At 36.2% G+C, this 14,523-nt stretch overlaps 1 protein-coding gene across 6 annotated transcripts; it reads left to right on the top strand.

Annotated features, from left to right (window-relative positions):
• Positions 1–1,465: 1,465 nt before the first annotated feature.
• LOC104591535 (E3 ubiquitin-protein ligase RGLG2) lies at positions 1,466–7,745 on the top strand. 6 transcript variants are annotated; one of them, XM_010250396.3, is made up of 12 exons: positions 1,466–1,832; positions 2,675–3,024; positions 4,886–4,970; positions 5,046–5,186; positions 5,275–5,388; positions 5,477–5,574; positions 5,927–6,006; positions 6,074–6,179; positions 6,285–6,412; positions 6,544–6,733; positions 7,226–7,282; positions 7,372–7,745. In XM_010250396.3, exons 2-12 carry the CDS (start codon positions 2,767–2,769, stop codon positions 7,450–7,452), a joined length of 1,338 nt encoding a protein of 445 aa, XP_010248698.1. In that variant the 5' UTR covers positions 1,466–1,832; positions 2,675–2,766; the 3' UTR covers positions 7,453–7,745. The 6 variants fall into 6 exon arrangements, with proteins under 6 accessions (XP_010248698.1, XP_088760049.1, XP_010248699.1 ...); XM_088903923.1 differs by having other exon boundaries at positions 6,523–6,733; XM_010250397.3 differs by having other exon boundaries at positions 1,499–2,574.
• Positions 7,746–14,523: the final 6,778 nt, after the last annotated feature.

Genomic DNA, 14,523 nt, shown 5'->3' with positions numbered 1-14,523 from the left:
TCTCATGAAAACCGGCTGCACAACACCCGATGACGAAATCGGTTGAGTGCGCTCTTTAACGTCCATGGAGTTTATAAACAGCGTGACGTCTGCGCGTACTCGGGACACAATCTGAGTCCTTTCGTGGTTGAGTCAGACAGTTGAACAGGCCCGGCCAGCGGTTCGCTCTTCAGATTGTCAGACCCCATGCCAAATCCACCTAGATCGTCCATGAACTCCTCGCACCGAGTTGAGACCCTTGGCACGCGGAGTGTGGGGCAATTGATGAAGGGTGATTTGGCGCGACCTAGCGAGAAGGGGACACGTGGACACGACCTGAGTAAGAGATGGCAGCTCAGCCTGGCAAGTCCAGTTCGCAACAATTGAACTCGGGTATTCAATCACCTCGGCACAGAGTCCCCTCGGCGCAGAGTCACCTCGGCATTCACTCCAGTTCGGAAGTAAAAGACCGAAGTATCAGCTCGGGGCTACCGACCCGGACCGCCACGCAACGTACCCGGAAGTCTCTCTAACAGACTCCGAAACTCATGGGATCACACCGCGTAATGGCAGGCCTAATCCTCTCCCTGCCTGGATTGGGCGGAATTGATAATCTTTATTAGCTGATAACGTTACTCCCCAATTAAAGCGGAAATGGATCCCATCAGGACGAAGATCCCGGAGTCGATCCACAAAACCCGCGAGGGCTCAACTATATAAAGGCACCAACCGCAATGACACAAAGTACGCGTGATTTTTCTATTTTCTAGCCCTCTAGCTCTCTAGCTCTCAAAGCTTTTCAGCTCGTAACACAATTTACTAACTTAAGCATCAGAACGACCTCGCTGAATTAGCCACCCCAGATTATTTGATTCGCTGTCTTGCAGATTCACCTAATTCGCTGCTCAATTGGAAGCCGAATCACCCACCAGTTGGGAGTAGTTAGATCGCGCTACATGATAACATCATGCAAACGACAAGAGTCTAATCCACAGCCGTTGATCACATCTAGCAAAAAAGTCATCGGCTTGTATAGCCAGCTGGATTACTTGTACTGCCTTCAAAATAAAAGATTCTTGACCCCACCATGTTGCTGACCTATGCCGTGTTAATTGGCAGATCTTGTCTACTCTCATGAGCAAATTTCATATACTGCAATCGCCTCATTTTAATCCAATCGATCTTGACCAAGATGATTATGATGTATAGAGTAAACGAAGAGTAGGTAACAAAATCAAACGGTGGCTAATGGTCTCGATCAGAAGAATATTCGTTTGGTACTAACGACAATATCTTCAGTAGCACTGATCAAGTGATCAATACAAACAACTTATTATTCCTCAAAAAATACAAACAACTTACTCGCAAACCCGGAAGTTTACTGGGAGCATAACTGTACCGTGAACTTAAACAGTCAACACCGTCGAAAGTCGTCGAGATTGTAATCCAAGCATATACTCCACTCCAAGCTGTCATGATCGTCGATGTCATAATTGGATGTATTGATGGTGTCTTCTTCGTCATCCGCACCCCACTCGTACAGTAAAAGTTTCAGCTTTTTTTGCAAAGAGAAACTTCCTGGAGGCAACTCCTCCATACTTTTATCATTAAGTATCAGGCTATCAGCGTTAAAAGGTGATCCACTTTTTCTGTATTTACAAAATTACCCTAATCGGTTAATCGCTGCACCGGACTGCACAGGGAGTAGAGTACCACTTACCCCAATCCTTCCCAGATTCTTTGTCTGCTCTCCAACGTATGAATCGTCCATCCATGATAGAAAGGGAAGCTTAGAAGGACGAAGACGAAAAACATGGCAAAATTATTACAGAAGATTGATTCTTCTTATCTAGGTACAATGGAACTTTCAATTTCTAGTAGTAGTAGTTTCAGCTTAATTCTGAGGATTTAGTGGTTCTGACAAAATAGCCGTGAAGGCGGCAGGATTCAGGTCGACTGTTTAGAAAATTTATCAGTAAATTTAGTGATTCTATCATGTCTTAAGTTCGATAAATAAAAAAGGGAGGTCTTGTTAGGTAGAACTCAAAATAAGCAAGCTTTTGTAAATAACTTGCCTTCTTTTTTTTTTCTATACTTCGTTTGCTAGGATGCGAAGTTGTGCCTGTGTATTAAATTTCATCGAGAATTCTAATTAAATAACTAATAAGCCTGGAGCCTGAGTCCCGTTACGTATCTGTATCTTCATTCGCCGTTTGTCTTTGTGTACCTTCTGAGTCTTTTCTTTTTGCTAGATATTCTTTAGAGTCTTTTGTTTTGGTCGTTAAGGAGTCTTGTTTTTCGTAGATATCTAACTTCGAAGAGGGGGATTTCTTATAACTGTTTTGAAACTTGAAAGGTCGGCGGTTTTAACCTATCGCTATAAGCCGCCCTTTTCGGTCTTTATTCCAGATTGGGAGAAAAATGTTATTTATTTGTTTTTTTTCCTGGAATTTTATGTTTTTGACGAGATGACATCCTTGTAGCCGAAGAAAGGGAGAAAAGAAAACGAGTTTTTTTTTTTTTTTTGCATTTTCCCTTTGTGCAGAGAATTTCCATGCGGCGTGGATATATCTTCCAATAGAACTGTTTTTAGCGGTAACTTAAAGTTTGGTTTATCGTGCTGAGAAAAGGCGTTTTTCCTCTTCTCCTTTGCTACGGTTCTCATGATGTTCATGATGTTTCGTTTGCTTTGTAGGTGATTTGTTGCATCAATTTGGTGTCTCTTCCTCTCAATTAGAGAACTCAAATTTGTTAAGCATAAGAGAATCTCTGTAGATTATAAAGTTGATGGGGGGTAAAAATTCAAGGTCGGCTAGTTGGAGGCAGTCTTCCTCGTTCAGGTCTAGTTCTTCATGGAATCATCAGGGTTATCCCCAGTCGCCAGATGCTCAACAAAATTCAAACTATGCTTCTCGGCAAAACTATGCACCACAGTATCATTATGCTCCTCCACCTGAAAATTATGATTCTCGGGCCCCGGATCCCAGAAGGAAATTGGAAAGGAGGTATTCACGGATAGCTGATAATTACAATTCCTTGGAGCAGGTTAGACCATACATTCTAGATGTATTTCTTCAAATGTCCTCTCTTTTGTATTTGAGAGCCATGCAATCTCAGTTCTGCTTATTGTTGCTTTATTGTTCTGGAACTTGGGATATCATGCTCCAGAAAGGGTTTTGAAAGAGGGGAAGAAGATGATCAATTTGCTTCATTTGTTACACATGAATTACTCCTGTTTGAAAAAGAAGAAAAACATTGGAACAGTGTACCAACTACCAAAGACTTCCATCTCGCTGAAAATATTTATCCTGGTGTGGCGGCCATTTTTTAATTGTACTACATTTGGATTTCTGCTCCATTAGGCTGATTGGAACTTGTATAACTGAGGTGGTTGATTTTATTGAGAAGTAGGATTTTGTGCAAAACATCTTGAGTTCTTACTGCAGCAACTTTCCGCTACTCAAGTAGCTCTAATACCAACTACTGTATGATTCATTAATTGGAAAGAGGAAGAAGAAGATTGATCATTTATTTTGCTTGTTATGTATGGATTACTACTGTTCAGAAATAAAAATCAGAACCACGCATAAAGGACTTCCATCTCCCTGAAACAACATATTCTGCTGTGGCCAATTGTGAACTGCAATACATTTGAATTTCTACTGTTATCCTCCTTAGCTATTAGTCTGATGAGAGCTTCACTTGTATAAGTGGGGTGGTTAACTTTATTGAAAAGTATGATTGTGAGCCAAACATCTTGAACTTGCAACTTTCCACTATTCCAACAGCTCTAGTAGCAATTGATGTACGGCCAATTCTTCTAATATAATTATATAAACTAATTTAGAATTCATATGACATGATGGTAGTCAACCCAACTTCAGCTTCAGTCATTATTCATTAATGACCTTACAACCTCCATAACTTAGTCACCAAAACACAAAGTAACAAGTCATTCAATTCAGCCACTTTAGTTGTTGTCAAATGGCCCCTAAGACTAAAAGAATGGGTTAATATGGTTTTGAGTCCAATCGTTGAGAATTGCATATTCTTTGTTGTGGAAGAATGGAAAATTCAGAAACTATGGTATTGATAAAAAAATATTCAAAAACTAGGGTTTACAGATGATTTTGAGACTAAAGGAAAGGATTCAAATTGCTGGGAATTGTAGAATATTTGCAGAACTGTGGAAGAATAGGGAATTCAAAAAAAAAAAAAAAACAAAACAAAATACAGAGATGGAACTTTGTAGAGATAGTTATTATGATGGTTTATGGGTTGAAGACATACTTAGTAGCAAGGTTCAAAATATCGCAATGTGTTGGTGTGTATTGTATGATGTGTATCAGTTTTCAGGGTGACCAAAATGCCAAATATCGGGATTTAGGATAAATGGCTATATTCAATGTTTCATACCTTTCTTACAGATGGGCTTGTTCAAACCTTAACACCTGGAACAATTTCTATCTATGAGTAACACCCCTATGAGTTGAAATGTTTAATACCTTTCTTCATATCGCACTCATCAATGCTTTGAACCATGCTTACAAGGTTATCCATAAAAAGCAAACAATTCTCTTTGTGAAGGAAACTATTAAAACTTCAGAAACTAGTATCGAGATTCTGGGATGAAATTTGGTCGGATGAAAGGTGATTAAATATTGGTACGGGTTATACTTGTGTTATCTTATGAATCTGAAAATTTTGAACTAATGTTCTTTCATTGTTGCTCATGGTGGTAATACTTTTCTTTTCTATATTGATAAGAAAATTGTCCTACTGTTACCCATAAAAAAGTTGTCCTTTTGTTGGCATTGCCTACTAATGGTTCCCCTCCCCCATTTTTTTTTAATATAGATAGTTCTAGAGCTTACAAAATAATGACTAAGATTTTACCTCACTTCAGGTCACTGAAGCTCTTGCACAGGCTGGCCTTGAGTCTTCTAATCTTATCGTTGGCATTGATTTCACAAAGAGCAATGAGTGGACAGGTTTGAATTCATTTATATGCTTTTAACTTCTTTTATGAGTTGCAAGAAAAATACTTTGACTTGCTCTGAAATTAGGTGCGAGGTCCTTCAACCGGAGAAGCCTGCATCACCTAGGAGACACGCAAAATCCTTATGAACAAGCAATATCTATTATTGGAAGAACATTAAGTGCATTTGATGAGGATAACTTGATCCCCTGTTTTGGATTTGGAGATGGTAATTGTCTATTAAGATGTTTTTAGTGATTTGCCACTAGATTTATCTTGATAACAAAGTCGGCTGTATTTGTCTTCTATGTTGGCAGCTTCAACACATGATCAGGATGTCTTCAGTTTCTATCCTGATGAGAGACTCTGTAATGGATTTGAGGAAGCATTGACACAATATAGAGAAATAGTTCCCCATCTAAGATTAGCAGGTTTTTATTTTCCTTTTGTTGCTTTATTATGATCTAGAAGCAGTTCATTTGGTCCTTATGGTTCCATGGTTATGTTTCCATGTGGCAGGACCAACATCATTTGCTCCAATCATTGAAATGGCAGTAACTATTGTTGAGCAAAGCGGTGGCCAGTATCATGTTTTATTGATTATTGCTGATGGGCAGGTGTACCATCTTTGCCTCATATTCTATTTTAGTTTAACTAGTGCTTTACTTTCCAAGTGACAATATTTTGAACAAGTTGTGAGGAAAACATCATGTTTGGCATTAGCCATCAAACTGTAGTTCATGACTTCTAAAACTGCCAAAAATCAATGGCAATGTGTAGGGAACTCGTAACTGGCATTACTCCTAGCATGCAAATTTGGCTAAAGTAACATAGTTCAACCTTAAAAAGACCCTAGTATTGTCCTCCAAAGTAATTTTTGTTTGATTGCACTAGGTGGATAGGTTTGCCCATATGTGCAATTTTCCTATGTTGTCTAGTCTGCTTCTCACGGAAACCTGGGTTTCACAGGTAACAAGAAGTGTAGATACTGAACATGGCCAGCTAAGTCCACAGGAGCAAAAGACTGTTGAAGCAATTGTGCAAGCAAGGTTATAACTCGTTTCTTTATCAACTTCTTCTTTGCCAATCAGTATTCTTATATAATTTTTCTTGCAGTGAGTACCCTTTGTCCATTATTTTAGTTGGAGTTGGAGATGGGCCATGGGACATGATGAGGGAATTTGATGATAACATCCCTTCTCGGGCCTTTGATAATTTCCAGGTATGTATGGAATATAGATTGCTTTCAATCTCTGTTTGTGTTCTATGTTCTGAATCTTATTGACAGCAATTATATAAATGTTGATGATTATTTTCTTCTGTTTAGTTTGTGAATTTTACAGAAATTATGTCGAAGAATGTGCCAGTTTCCAAAAAAGAGACTGAGTTTGCTCTTGCAGCCCTGATGGAGATACCTTTTCAGTATAAAGCAACAATAGAACTTAATATATTGGGGTAACAACTGGATCCTCTCCCAGCTTTGCTTTTGTCTTGTCAGATTTTTCTGTTGTCATTCTATTGGCATGTAAATCTGCTTTGAATTTGTGCTAAATTTAGCTAAACAGTTCTCCTTTCATTTGCTTAAGCTGTCGGAGAGGAAAAGCTCCAGACAGGTTTCCTCTTCCTCCACCTATTTATGGTGCAACTTCATTTAGCAGCAGTAGCAACTTGAAACCTTCTCGCTCAAACAGTTTCCAGCAGAGTTCAACTTCCTATGGTGGACGTGATACATCTGCTAGCATGGCTCCCCCATCAAATTCAACTTATGATAACCAGGTAGATAACCATTACTAGAAAACTCTTTTATATTGATAAAACAAGGTATCTTTTGGATTTCTCTCCCCTCCACATCGTGTTGCTATTTGGTTGGGGTTATTGCTGAAACTTGCTTATGGAGGTCTTGGTAGATGATTCTTCTGGCAAAATGATCCAGATAGCCTCATTTCAACAGCTCCAGAGCTCCTGCCGTGTTGCAAAGCAAAAAAAAAAAAAAAAAACCTTTTTTATCCGCAAAATTTTAAAATTGAATCGTTTTTATACCTAAATTATTAATCAGTTCGGGAGGAGGTCCAATAAACTCTAGGAGCATAAATCTGTCATGGAACAGGGAAGTAAACACCTTTTAATTGGATGATGTACATTGCTTATGGCTTGGTTGGAGTTAGGGAAACAACACAAAAGTGCCTTGTTTGAAAGTCATACGTATATGGTCCTTTTTAAAGCTACGGCTATGTGAAGATTAATAGTCGTTATTGGGTGCTTGCACAGGTTTGCCCCATTTGTCTTACCAATCAAAAAGACATGGCTTTTGGCTGCGGGCATCAGGTAATCTAATTCATTACCATAATTTCTTCACAAGCTTGAGAGCATAAAGAGAGAAAACTATGCTAACATGGTAGGGGTTTGTCCCACAGACCTGCTGCGAGTGTGGAGCCGATCTTCAGTCATGTCCTATCTGCCGTAGTCCAATCGAAACCAGAATAAAGCTTTACTGAGACCTTTGTTTTAATTAAAATTTCTCAGCTTCCATGATGGTGGTGGCACCAAGCGATCCCAAGATTCTTTGTAAATTATTTTCAGATTTTGGTCGGGTTTTACTGTTAGAAGTTAATCTGGGGGGAAGCAGCAGAAGGTAGGTCGCCATCTAGTTTGTACATTTCTCTAGATTCAAAGTCTTATTCACTAGAGAGCAGTACGCTATTTTCTTTATCTTATTTTCTTGCTTTTGTTGGAATTTGTACGTGTTTATTCTTAATGGGAATCAGGGTATTGAAATTTGGAAGTCTAATAAGTAAAGCTTGTGTTTAGCCGTTCATGAAACAGAAGTCAGTAGATGGAATTTGCTGATGACCTAGTAGAAAGTGGTAGTTCAGTTGGTTAGGTCAGTCCAACCTTCATCCATTTGAGGAGTCGCGGGTTCAAACTTCAAACCAACCCACAACCCACTGAAACAAGCAAGCTCTCCGTGTTGTGAATGTCAAGTGGGTCAAGTGGACCCACGAGAGCGACTCCAGATCTCCTAGCTACGTGAACTCTACTTGGGAATATCTCCCGTCCAGACTGCAGAGGACTCAGCGAGCATCCCTGCCACCGCTACCACTGGCCCCGCCCCCGCTAACTGGGTCTAGCGTATTGGTCATGTGCCAATATAGTACCTTTCATTTAAATAAATTACATTATAAATTTGGAAACCCACAAACCGTAAGTTATTTTTTTAAACAAGATTTGTATTATACTTAAATTAAATTAGAAAATACAAATTATATTTATATCTTCATTGATGTGGTTCGGACTGTATTAATATAAAACTCTTTAGTCTTTTAATTCGAAATAAATTTTATAAAGTTTCCTTTTTCCAATTTCTTTTTATTAAACATAACAACTGATTAAAAAAGATTTCTACACTAGAAATTGTTCGAAAATGCTCAATTTTTTTTTTGTTTCTTTATGAATACATCAATTTATGCATTGTGAAGAATAGGCTAATAATATTTAAAAATTAAATATTGAATATTCTTTTTAAATTCTCCGATAATACACTTGAGAGTTAAGACAAATATTAGACTTAGACATTTAAATGCACATAAGGATCTGATTTTTGGAGAAAGGTATTTCATCCTTCACACATTATAAATGATGGGGAAAGAAAGTAGTTCTTTCCTCTCAACTCTTATCTCTTAAGAGGAATCTTTTAACTTTAAAAGAAAAAGTGGTTATTCGTTTCCTCTTATCTCTTAAAGTGTAATCATGCAATATTTTTTTTTTATTTTTCAATGATGCCTCCAAAAAGACAAACAAAAACTCTCATATATGGGGTCAAAATGAATATTTGATAATTTTCAAAATTTAGAGTTTAGAGGAAAGAAAAATTCACTATTACCAATATACCTCTTAATGTAATTATTGCACTTTTACATGTTAGACTTTAGAGCAAACGAACAGGCCCTGAATGTTGATGGAACGGTTGGGAGGCATTGAAGTAGAGGGGAATTGTAATTTTGACTCAATTTGGAAAGAGTACAAATGCAATGTATATAGTGCAAATTTATACAAAATAATACAAAATACAAAGACCTTAAAGAAAAAAATTACAAAATACAAGGTTTTGCACTCCATATATTTGTATTTATAAATGAACCTCAAGATCATACATAGATGGTTGTAATCATTTTCAGCTTGGCTTGACTAGGAAATTTTGGGTTTGGGCTTATTAAGGCCTGACTAGGTCTAGATCTGGACTTGAGTTTGATACCTCAGGCCTGGCTCATATATATTTTATATAATTATTATTATTATCAATGTTTTCAAAACTTGACCGAATTGAATGATCGAGCAGGAAAAGCTGGGAATTGGTCACCTAACTAGTTTCGTTTTGGCCAAAATCGTTAATTTGGTCAGCAAACCACTGATCTGAATGGTCGAACCGTCAACCTAGACAATGGGTCTAGCCATCCAAGTTTATTATTTTCATTTTTTGTAAGAACGGACCATTTATTTGATTCAAATGATTGGACTGTTGGACCTAGGAACGGGCCTATGGGCCATGACAGTCATTAAAGTAAACTTTGACTAAGAAAAAGAAAGATGAGGATGTGATGAATGCGGTCAACATAGTGAATAGAACATATTAACTATTGCCTCCCATGGGTCAACGAATGAGTAATTATCATCCACGGGATATACCTGTAGACCACTTCTTGAAAGGGAGGTAGCGGGTATAGTCACTATGGTGTAAACAGCTGATCGAACATGTTGGATCAAAACTGAAAAATTGAATCGACCAAAAAATTGATTAAAATCAAATCGAAAAATTGGTTAATTGAATTGACCGGTTTGATTTTGTTTGATGTTTTTAAAAAAACCGAAGGTATCAGTTCAGTTTTGATTAATCAATATAGAAAATCGACAATTAACTGAACCGATCGGTATACATATATTTTTATATTATATATTATAAATTAATAAATATGCATTATATATATAAATATATATTTGTAATATATGATATATTATTTATTAATTAAAATATAATATTATATATTTATAATTTTTTATTATATATTTGTAATATATATTGTAACAATAAAAAAACCAAAAAATAGACAAATCGAATCGATCAATCGATTAATTGATTGGCTTCGGTTCAGTTTCGATTGTTGGTTTTCCAAAAACTAATAATACTGGTTTGGTTATAAAAAAAGGCCCACAGTTCAGTTAACCAAACTGCAAACACCCCTACCTACCCAATTTAGATGCACTAGAGAGGAAAGCATACTTAAGTATTGAAAGAAAGGGCAATACTTGGCTCCTACCACCTCCTGATATTTAGATCTATACCCTAAAATCTAAATTACCACCTCCTGATATTTAGATCTATACCCTAAAATTTTAAAATCTAAATGTTAAACTTTTAAATCCTAAATACTAACCCTAAAACCTTAAAATCTAAACTCTAAACCCTTAAACTTTAAGTCCTAACCCTAAATCTTAAATCTTAAAACCCTAAAATCTAACTCTAAACTCTTAAATCCTAAACCAAATGGCTATGACAGGATGCATGTCCTCCAACGTGGTAGGATCCATGTATTTTTTGTTGAAAGAAACGAGTAACTCTATCTTCTTTTTTTGTTTAATTGGCTTGTGGTTTTTAAAACGAACCTAGGATGCTGCAATTTGCAACCTTTTTTTTTCTTCTGATTAATGATTTTTTTTGAAGTCTAGAGTACTTAGACAGTAAATCAAATATTTCTTTAAGTGATATTATTTTAATTTTTTCCTCCCAAGTCCGAACAGATTTAACATGATTCCTTCGTCCTTTTTGGAGCAGATGAGATGCCAACCACATCCACATGCCCTGAGGAGTAAAGGGTGAAGAGTGAAGACAAAGCGTCAAAAGTTGGCAGCCTTTCACGAGGCTTAGGATAAGAAAAACAGAGCCAGCCAGCTTGCCTTTCCTTCACAAATAAACATTGAGACAAAAATGCGGGACCCCGAAGATCACTTGATTATTGTTTAAACCAATACTGTATCATTCTCTTTCTCACTATTCATTGGTAAACGGGGCCATACTTACCCCATTTTAAGTGAATCAACTATTTTTTGATGATAGGATCTTCAAGAAAAATCTCTCTAAAATGGAGAAATTACACGCTATTGATCTAATCTGATCCGAAAGTGTAGACATTTCAATTTTGAGAGAAATATTTCCTTTTTAGGTGGGATTTCTGTTAAAAAAAAAACCACCATCTCTAAGATGTCGTTTATTTGCTCAGTTTTGAAAGAGTACAAATGCAAATATATAGAGTGTAGAACCTTGTATTTTGTATTATTTTGTATGTATTTATAGTGTACCTATTTGTATTTGAACTATTCCCAAACTGAGTGCTATTACTTTTCCCAAAGGTCTTGGATCTGCTATCTACATCGATCTCTACTCATAGCACATTACAACTGTGCATTAAAAATGCCTTTATCATTATTCATGGCGAGATGTTCTCAATATATACAGCACAATGGTGTCATGTGGGTACGGATGTGGGAACACTTTGTGGATAGCAGAACTAGAATGCAGTGGCAAAACCTTATATATGGTATTTTTAAACCTTGTATTTATAATGTATTTCAAATTAAACTGTGAAAGAACAGGAATACAAATATGTACAATGTAAATACAAGATTTTACACTACACATATATGCATCTTAAATTAAACCATAGTATGTAGATTGAACGTAGAATTCAGTGAATAACCATTGAAAGTCCCTTGAAAAAATCTTTAATGAGACAATAACAGTTCAGCCCACAAGTCAAGGTTTTTCCTTTTTTTTTTTATGTGTACAAAGACTACAAGAAATGTCCCTTGTACACCTATTTATAAATATTGAATTCATCTGAAGAGACTTTTGTGTAGTCAAGAATTTACATAAAATAAATTTTTGGGAGAATGACCGATACCCCAGTGTCAAAATTTGTAAATTTAATATACAATCAAGGTAGATGCCAACTTGGAATTGATGTCAATTTATGCACGGGCGTGGATACATATAGTGTGGGTAAGGGTCCATTGAATGTTTATAGCCTGCAGTGTAAATCGGAAATTTGCAGTGGACAAATCCATACTTTTCCATAAATTTTTATCGTGATCGCACCTGATAAAAAAGGTCGGATGGTTAACCAATAAAATATAAACCATTCAGTGGTCTGAATTAAAGCCTCTTGACCATTTCCCTAGGCAATATCACATGGGTGCGAGCCCACACACTATTATATACTTATCATTTACCAATGACTGTAGGTAGGTTCCTATAAACATAATAATATCAAGAGAAATTAAAACTCGTATTTTATCCACGTGGGGCGTTTATAAAAAAAGAAAAACTAAAATTTTGGTGGAAATTCAAGATTATTTTAGAAAAATTAATTATCATATGAGGTATGAGAAATAAGAAAGAAAAAGAAAAAACAATTAAAGGCCTGATTATATAATTAATCAATCAAAAACCTTTGAAACTTGATTTCTAAGAAGATCAACAGTTCTCAATATTCCATTGTTCTTTTCATAGCTAGAGAACAATGTCATCAAAAAGATGATACATGAAAAGAATGCAACAAAGCAGCAGCAAAGTAGAAGCACCAATGTGAATAGTGAAGACCCAACTCTCTCTCTCTTACATTTAGGGAGTCGTTTGCATAATTATATTCTTCGTGGAAGAAGAGGGACTGGATCCAGTATGCATAACATGGGAAACACATACAGTGAGTATTTTATAAATATTATGACAATTGTTAAAAATTGTCTTTAATTTTTTTAAGGGTAAATTGGAGGTATTTGAAAAGACAGGTGTCAAAAAAAAATTAAAAATACTCATTTAAGTGTTTACAATAACGTGCCTACCTGATCCTTGATGATTTTCAAGGAACATAAAAATTGTCTATCTTTCAATACAATCTGTCAAACTGCAACCTTCCTGTTCAAATGACCCTTTTACTCTGCTTGTTTTTTTCTCAATGTTTTTCACAAATAATATTTACCATCAGAAGTTTTGATTTTTTCTAATATTAAGCTTTTTTCATAAGACAGAGTGGGTTATTCTTATTTCTGACCATGTCACAAGGGTTTTTGGACTCAAATTAGTTTGTCCCATTAATGAAGGATTGTCAGAGGAGCTTGTGGGGCCACGTTGGGCCAAAACCAGTTTAACACATATAAGATTCCTTGTTCATCCACCCTTCCTTGCTAAACCAATAGAATAAGTTGAATGGACAGGTTTGTTAATTATAGTGCTCATCAAGTAGCTTTGGAGCAACTTGACTCATTTATAATAAAGCCAATTGTCTGGGTAGTGTGGCTACAGAACTTGTATAAAATTGTCTGAATGATCTTTTAGTAACTATCTGATATGTAGATCATTTTATTTATTTTTTACGGCTTTAAATGAAGATTCCTCTCTCATCATCGACAAGTCGAGATGATACCAACAATAACAATACAGCTAGAAGCCTGGAACTGTCGATATGTGAAGGGCTGTAAAATCTTGGCCATGTTTATCAACACCCATTGCCCAGTGAATCTTATATTAAGAAAGAACTGGTTTCTGGCTTATATTAAACTAATTAAAGAAAGAATTCTATAACTCCAAAAATTCGTAGGATCAAGACTTGTTAGAGATTGGGACCTCACCTAATAGTTTAAGTTTATAGGTTAAATCGAACATGGTCTGGTGTTCGATTTTCATTTCTCATTATAATTAATTAAATTTCAGTAAAAGGTATGAATGGGTTTTTACATCTTCATGCTTCAAGCCTGATGGAATTTTGTGTGAAGGTACACCTTAGAAAATAAATACTTATTAAAGCACCTATGACTTAACCTAATAGTTTAAGTTTTAGGTTGAAGAGTGATTCTTTGAGAAGACTTGCCACTTAACATGCTTCACCAGTAAAGTACCTAAGATAAAAAATTAGTTTGGTAAAATGGATTTAGGCCCTGTTCGTTTTTACTTATTTAAGTGAATTTATTTGAATAAGTGAATTTTAAATAGAATTTGTCTGGAAAAATTCGATTCTAGCGTTTTTGAGCAATATAAGTTACCTGGATAAAAGGAGAAGTGGGAGGGAGAGAGCATCATCATCATGCGGGTAAATTGCTTACTACCCACCCCCTAGGAGGATATCAATTACTCGAGTAACTGATTCTCACCGGAATCTTTGCTTCCCTTGGAATCCAATATAGGAGCAAATGAATGTAAAGATCATAATCAATTACCCCATTGATCAATTTACCTCATTAAATATCAACAAGCTGATAAGGACTCTCACGTGCATATGCTCTCTTGGTAACATTGTTCATTTTTAACAGTCAGATTATGGGTTATTTTGGGAGATTTATAAGCCCTTCAATGCAACTTTTCCGCCAAGGTCCAGCTTCGAGTACCGAAACCAGACAACTCTGGAGGTTGGGTCCACAGCCCAGACTGGGGATTTTGCCTTATGTAGTAGTGTAAGGTGAGAAAGAAGGAAGAAAGCGGAGTAATGTAAATTCAGTTGTTTGTCGCGTACATGGAATTA

Source organism: Nelumbo nucifera, chromosome 4 (assembly GCF_055504915.1).
Source record: "Nelumbo nucifera cultivar China Antique chromosome 4, China Antique-T2T, whole genome shotgun sequence".
NCBI lineage: Eukaryota > Viridiplantae > Streptophyta > Magnoliopsida > Proteales > Nelumbonaceae > Nelumbo > Nelumbo nucifera.
The sequence above is the reverse complement of the archived record's forward strand: the minus strand, read 5'-3'. Positions and strand labels throughout refer to the sequence as shown.

Coding starts and splice junctions, on each gene's coding strand:
- LOC104591535 (XM_088903923.1), top strand. CDS start 2,767: ATGGGGGGTAAAAATTCAAGGTCGGCTAGTTGGAGGCAGTCTTCCTCG. Junction 5,187..5,274: donor CTGTTTTGGATTTGGAGATG/GTAATTGTCTAT, acceptor CTATGTTGGCAG/CTTCAACACATGATCAGGAT. Junction 5,389..5,476: donor TCCCCATCTAAGATTAGCAG/GTTTTTATTTTC, acceptor TCCATGTGGCAG/GACCAACATCATTTGCTCCA.